We start from the raw sequence: 7500 nt of genomic DNA, 5'->3' as shown, positions 1-7500 counted from the left end.
GGTCAACGTAGGTTAGGACCAGGATTCTTAGAGGCGTAAGGTCCATAGTGGCTGGATCTAGCATAAGTCATAAGTAGAATGACAAATTAGTTGAATCCTACTCCACTTCAAAGATAACAAAATACTAGAAAATACTTGCAATAATTTGACTAAATGTAATCAGTTACTTTCCACCACTGGAATGGACATTTCTGTAACATTAGGGCACTTGTGATTTTTGTTTGGTGTAGGGGTCTTGGGGTGTTGTTTTACTCAGGTGTCTCAATGATTAATGTACATGTGCATAATAAAGTAACTTCTGCATGAATGTTCTACTTGTGAGGAGATTCAAACCTGCAACCCTGTAACCTAAACTAAACTCTTGCCATGGATGTGGATAATGCCCATGGCCAATGTGTTGCTGCCCAAGGGCATGGTTTTATCTAAAACCCCGGTCATGTGATTCGATGCCCGTACACACACACACACACACACACACACACACACACACACACACACACACACACACACACACACACACACACACACACACACACACACACACACTCCTCATAACATGCCTGTAGAGTCTACTGTAACTGTAATGGAGAATCTGAAGTCTGCATCTCCTCTTTGAGGGTCGTTACACAAGCCCTGGTCTGGGCCAGCTCAGGCATCAGTGACGTAAATAGCCACAAAAGAGGAGTCTTTACTTGCCTCTTGAAGGCTGAAAGGGATGATCCAATGCATTCCAATATGCAGACTCCTGTCCTCCACTTCTGTGTGTGGCCTCGCCCCGCCTCCTTGGAGAAAACAGTAAAGTTTCCCAGCTGTCAGCCTAGCCACAAAAACTTTTGTGGGACTGTTTTTCATTCACCATCCAGTTTACAAATTAGAAAATGACTTCACAATTGAACTTTTGCAAGATCTTGAAATACAATGCTGTCATCAGTGATGTCATCACGAGGTATTACTTCCTGGTACGAGGCCACAAGCACAAGTGGAGGACGCAAGTCTGAATATTGGAATGCACCCCTAGTCTTGTTTCTTCTGGAAGCTTGTTCCACCACTGATATGAGGGACAATGACAGAGAACAGTCCAAGTTCTTCTTGGAGCTAGAAGAATATCTGTTTCTTCTACAGAAAGACTTCCTAAGATGTTGTGTGATGTCATGGATTATAATCTTCCACTGACCGACTTCTTTAAAAAAAAAAAAAAAAACTGATGAGGGGGGGGGTTATGTCTTTATTTGATAGTGACAGTGAAGAGATGACAGGAAACGAGTGGGAGAGAGAGAGAGAGAGAGAGAGAGAGAGAGAGAGAGAGAGAGAGAGAGAGAGAGAGAAAGAGAGAGAGAGAGAGAAGGAGAAGGGTCAGGGCTGAGAAATTACCTATCCAGACTCATGGGCATGCAAGCCCATGTGTGGGGCTTTAGTGCGCAGCACAGCAACTGAGTAAATACAACTGAGTGTAGAGGTGGTTGGTGTCTCCATAAAGTGATGACATTTTGTTATCACCAGTTCTCAAACCTACATTCCGGTCCAAACACTGCTGACCACACTAATCAAAAAGAATTCTCATGGTGTTTTTCTGTTTCATTTTCACTTTAGTAATTGTTACTGTCCTAATAGTATAAATTTTAACTGAAATACTTTTTTTTCTTACTTTCTTTCTTTATTTTTACATTTTCTTTATTTTTATTACTTCTGGGTGGCTTTTTTATGTCTTTATTTGATAGTGGCAGTGAAGACTGAAGAGATGACAGGAAACAAGTGTGAGAGAGTTGGGGGAGGTTCGGAAGATGACCCTGGCCGGACTCCAACCAGGGTCCCAGAGAGAATTCTCGTAGTGTTTTTCTGTTTCACTTTCACTTCAGTGACTGTTACTGGGCTCATAGTGTAATAGGCTTTATAGACATTATTGGAGAACATGCAGTGACAACACAATAAAGTGATGATTTTTATATTAAACTTTGAAAATATTTAATGGCTTAATTGTATTGAACACCTTAACAATTATTTAAAGTGTGTGGATTTTGGGACACCCCACCCTACTTAAAGAGGGTGTGCTTTCTTACATGGCCATGTTAGCCTATATCTTTCTGTTACGCTATATTCCCACCTGAGGACGTTGGACAGAGGAAAGGAGAGAAATGAGAAGGCAAGCACGCGCGGGTTACTTCATAACACACGTTGCAAACTTCCATTACTATAGTTGACCAGTAGGTGGCAGCATTACTCCATGAATACCAGAGCCGTACATAGAGATCTCTGATTGCCTTTTAATATGCGACCTTGCCTCCTCCACTTGCTTCTCGTCATGATGACATCACTGACAACAGCATTATATGTCAATATCTTGAAGCTCAATTGTAAACTCTTTTTCTCGTTTGCAATTGGGATGGTGAATGAAAAACAGTCCCTCAAAAGTTATTGTGGCGAGGCTGACAGCTGGGAAACTATCGTTTTCTCCACGGAGGAGGAGCCAGGAGGCGGGACGAGGAGACAAGCACAAGTGGAGGAGGCAGGGTCACATATTGGGATGAAGCCTGTATGTACAGCTCTGATGAATACGCCCATCCATCCAGGAAGTAATCAGCACCAGGGTGAAAACGAAACTTACAAGTAGAAGTTTTGCTCGCATACCTTCTGTTGGAACCCAGCTATCGTCGATAACTTTGGAAAATGGCTGAAGCGATGGCAGGTAACAAGGACATATTCGAGTGCCCTATTTGTGTGGATTTTCTGAATGATCCCGTCACTCTTACCTGTGGACACAGTTACTGTTTGCGTTGTATTGAGGACTGCTGGAATGAGGAAGATGTGAAGGGCGTTTACAGTTGCCCCCAGTGCAGAAAGACTTTCACTCAAAGACCAGTTTTAAACAAAAATATTATCATTGCTGAGCTCGTGGATCAAATGAAGAAAAGCAGAATACAAACCGCAGCTCCTGTTGAATGTGCTGCTGGACCTGGAGATGTGGCCTGCGACGTCTGCACTCAAAGAAAACTCAAAGCTGTCAAGTCCTGTCTGGAATGCCTGATGTCGTACTGTGGCACTCATTTAAAAGCTCACGATGAACTTACAGGTAGAAATCACACCATGTTTGATGCCACGGGCCAGCTACAGGAGAGGATCTGCCCCCTTCATAAGAAGGTTTTTGAAATATTCTGTCGCACCGACCAGAGTTGCATCTGCTATCTGTGTACGATGGAGGATCATAGAGGTCACGACACTATCACAGCTAAGGCAGAGTGGAGTCATAAAAAGGTAAGTTGTGGCCTCACAGTAATTTTTACAATATGGACAGATTTACCTTTTCTATGCTCAGCTTCACTAAATCTAATGTGACCATGTTGATTATGGAGGCACTTTTTCCTCATTCAGGTAGAGAGTGTTTCTTAGATAAAAGGTCCAATGTCTCATTCTGTAAAACATTTACAGGCCAACTCCAGTGTAGCCTCTGACCTGCCATACAGTAGCCTATACCGTGTCATGTACAGGTTCAGAGCCAGCTTGACTCATGTTTATTGTGTATTAGGAAACCGTAAAAAGTTTTTACATTTAACATGTTCCCAAAATAATGTCAGGGTAAAATGTCCATCTGAATGCACTCTGGCACCTTCTGTTTCAGAGTAATTTAACAGCAGGAGCTTTGGGTTTTTTCAAATATATGTTTTGGTCTTTTTGACTTTATTTATGATAGAACATTGAAGGAGTGACAGGAAACTAATGAGAAGAGAGAGAGAGATGGGGAAGGATTGGCAAATTATCAAATTCATATAATGATTGACAGAAAACTAGCTGTTCCCAGACCAAAACAATCCCTAACCCTAACCTGTCAGTAAGAAATGTTTTTTTGAGAAAAAAATATTTGAAATTAGGAAAATCCTGAGAAAACACAAGACTGTGGAAACATAGAGCTGTGGGAGTATAGAGAGAGCACTTCTGTGTGTCCATCACGGAAAATAATTCTGTGTCCAGGAGCACGGAATTTTGGCAAAATCCGTGCTCCTGGACAAGCAGTGTCGCGGACTTTGACTGCAACATGATCTCCAAAAATGCTGTGTCCAGGAGCACGGAATTTTTGGAGATCATGTTGCAGCCAAAGTCCGCCACACTGCTTGTCTACAGTGTATTATGTAATGGAGCGCAACGTTTCGACCTTCAGGTCTTCATGAGGTAACTTTGCCTGATAAAGACCTGAAGGTCGAAACGTTGCGCTCCATTAAATAATTCACAGTAGACAAGTAGTGTCGCGGACTTTATTTATTTTTCATTTGGATCATATCGGCAGATCACTACACTTTAATGCACCGCTGGATATGGCAAGTGTTTCTCATTGTGCATGTTGTTGCACTCATTCCTGATATTCAAGGAGGGGTTGGGGCAGAGCCAGAAGAGATGCCAGCAGACAATCCAGTTGAAGGAGAAGGAGCTGCAGGAGCTGAGGAAGGCTGTGGAGACTCTCAAGGTGAGAACTGACCTGAGGAGAGGACAATCTGCAGCAGGTTTCTGTCTATGCAGTAAGATAGTAGTTATGATGAGCTGTTGTGGAGCTGTGACACAATCATGACTCAAATGCTGTATGCCAAAGTCTTTGTTACGAATTTGCCCCCTCACAACCATACATAGACATTGCTTGTCCTCAGAATGCGCTGTGCTGCGTATCTCAACAACTCTTAGGCAGTACCTAAAGAGAAACTGTACTTTTTTAAAATTTAGAAATAAGCTCATATTAACCCCTTAGCTCAGAGCCTATGTTATAACCTTACTGTCACCAAAATTGTAATGGCTATGTCTTAATCTGCCCTCAGTACTGTCATAGCAATGTTATTATGATGTAGTTGAGTATTTTCAGCAAATAGTGAATAGGCCCGCCGGCGACTCCATCTGCAGGCTACACCTCCCCTTGAGATAAATTACTGAGTTTTACCTATCTCCTGCACTTCCTTCCATTCTCTGAGCATGCTTTGGCAGTATACTGTATCAGACATAGATCACATAATCTCTAAAAGGTTACATACACTACAGTATTTTACATCGCACATGCACTTTGCACTAGCATTTTATATGCATTTTATAAAATATTGTATGTAGGCCTATAAAGTTATTGTATTGATAACTTGCTAGTGATGTGATATATTGCCGCCCTAGGGTGGGCACCTCAAGCCTACGATTTTGTGAAACACAGCCCAGAGCACTACGCACAGAGTTATCATATAGGGGCCAGGTAGCCAACAGGGTTTTCATTAATATTGTCCCCCATTGTTCAACTCTACCGTCACCTCAACATGGATGTTTGGAGGATCGCCCCTCACAGTTGTATCAATATGGCACGGCATGCACGCAGCACACACCTGCATACCTTATGTGAGGTCTTCTACCATGTGTGAAATGGACATGAAATACAGATGGCAACATGTGAGTGATTCTACGATTCGACTACGTTTTTAAGTCCTTTTAAGGATTTTATTTGCCAATTCCACTAACTATTAACTGCATCCAATGATGTTTTGGAAATTAGCACACATTTATCTCTCATATAATACAGAAAGTGTAGACATGGCATTATTTCCCTCAGCAAGAATGAATATTTAATACTGGTTTTGGTGCGTTTTCATGCCGTCCTGTTTTCCAAATGTCAGATTCAGTCTTCATATTAGCATGTAAAGGAACTTGTTTTGCCCAAGACGATTGCAAATGTTGATTCACAGTAATCATCTCCATATGACAAAACTGTCAGAAAGACCACTGTCCTTTCCATTATACATGAAATTTGCCATTTTGTGTGTGTCCACGAAAACTGTGCTAACCGTGTCACGGTCTGAAACCCCCTCCATAAATCAGTAATGGTTTGGTCTTAGGCCATACGAATAACATCATGTGATGTCATAACCTCTTTGGCATGATATGGGAGGACTTTTTGGTAAGTTTTGAGCTCCATCCTTCCATAATTTAATCCATTCTTTTTCATGTTCTCATAGCGGGAAAATTGCCTGTCAACTGTGTTATCAACATATTCATAAGAATCTGAATTAGAAATCACATGAAGAAAAACACAGATAAAGCATACAAATACATGAATTGATTAAGGTGTTGTGGTGGAACTTCTTATGTCCTCAGTTAGTACAACACTGTGTCTGAAATGTCAAGCCGTGTTACCATCAATGGTGTTACAATTAGCTATGACAGTTGAGGAGGAATATGTTTTTGCCAATTTATCTCCATATTGACAGACAAACAAACAAAATAATTTGTGTTCTAGGGAGATGGGTTTGTCTGCTCTGTTTTTTCTCTCCTAAATAAGTGACGACTTGTTCCCCTGCACTGTTGACCGTAACACAGTTGAGTAACATGGTTGACTGTTTTGAAAGTGTTTTTGTGCTGTTGATCCCTTATGTGTTGGAAAAATCCTATGAACAGACACTAGGGATTTTCTCTGGAGAAGGAAGTCTTGTGTAAGGAGGGTGACTAAATTCAAATCAGACGTTACAGGGATTTATAATGAAAAATGTGTCGGTCTGTATCACAGTGAATCATAAAATCCTACTTATGAAGCTCAACAATCACATTTTCTATATCAGTTGCACAGATTAATGACAATATTATTGCTAAGGGACATAAGCACTTTCAAACGTATATTGTTTCAACTCTGTACAGTGTTTCCCCCAGAAAATTGGTTAGTCAAGGTGGTGAGGCTTCGAGTCTGTCCCTAGGGGGGGGCGGCGTGGCGGGGGGGGGGGGGGGGGGGGTGGGGGGGCGCCACTCGCGATGTCACGCGGGGGGAGGTGTTGGCGGGGTTTGATGTCACGCACGGCACGAATACTGTTTTGGGGGGGGGGGGGGGTTGAATAATAACAAAGCTGTGTAGAACTGGAAAATATGTATTTATTGACCTGCCATATCAAAACTATTTACAGAAGCTGAAAAGAAAAATGTAACAAAAAGTGCAGTGCAGGTTGTTTACATTAACGAAAAAGAGAAACCAAATGGAGTGCAAAATTGACTGGCTACCTATGACTACCTATGGCACATTTTGCAAGTCCTGTCCTTGCAGGCCATCCTTCTCGGTTTTTCAAAAAAGAGTTCCAGTGCCCTGTTGTAATTAAACTACAGGTCTGTGTACTCGTGGCCCATTTATGCTAATTCTTGGGTTGCTGTTGACGTCATAGTGCTGCCCCCAAAGTTCTTTTCCGTTCTCTGCTGCCCCCTGGTGGTGATCTACCGCTGCTGGTGGACAACCTGGGCTTGGAGCCATTGAAACCCATTCAAAACTTCATTTTTTCGATCTGACACAGAATATTTTTTAATTATACCTAAAGACACACCATGGGTCTTGTTTAAAAGCTGAGAACCTCAGCTTTCCATAACTGAAAGCGGTATTTTCCTAGCATCTACCAATCCGAAGGTAGCCCACGGAATTACTTTTCTAAAGATAGCGTTTTGTTTCCTTGGAAACGGACGCGGTTTATGTGTTACGCATACGCTATTTGACTCGGTTTTGCACTATTATGGATG

The 7500-nt window shown here is 41.9% G+C and overlaps 1 protein-coding gene across 1 annotated transcript in view; it reads left to right on the top strand.

The window, feature by feature from the left end:
- Positions 1 to 2655: 2655 nt before the first annotated feature.
- LOC134446505 (tripartite motif-containing protein 16-like) overlaps positions 2656 to 7500 on the top strand; it is a 13250-nt gene continuing 8405 nt past the window's right edge. Inside the window, exons 1-2 of the mRNA XM_063195872.1 lie at positions 2656 to 3249; positions 4358 to 4453. Of these exons, the coding sequence (XP_063051942.1) occupies positions 2665 to 3249; positions 4358 to 4453 (681 nt within the window). The 5' untranslated portion in view covers positions 2656 to 2664. The remainder of the gene's footprint in view (positions 3250 to 4357; positions 4454 to 7500) is intronic.

Source organism: Engraulis encrasicolus, chromosome 3 (genome assembly GCF_034702125.1).
Source record: "Engraulis encrasicolus isolate BLACKSEA-1 chromosome 3, IST_EnEncr_1.0, whole genome shotgun sequence".
NCBI classification, from domain to species: Eukaryota; Metazoa; Chordata; class Actinopteri; order Clupeiformes; family Engraulidae; genus Engraulis; species Engraulis encrasicolus.
Note: the sequence above shows the minus strand (reverse complement) of the source record. Positions and strands in the feature narration are given on the sequence as shown.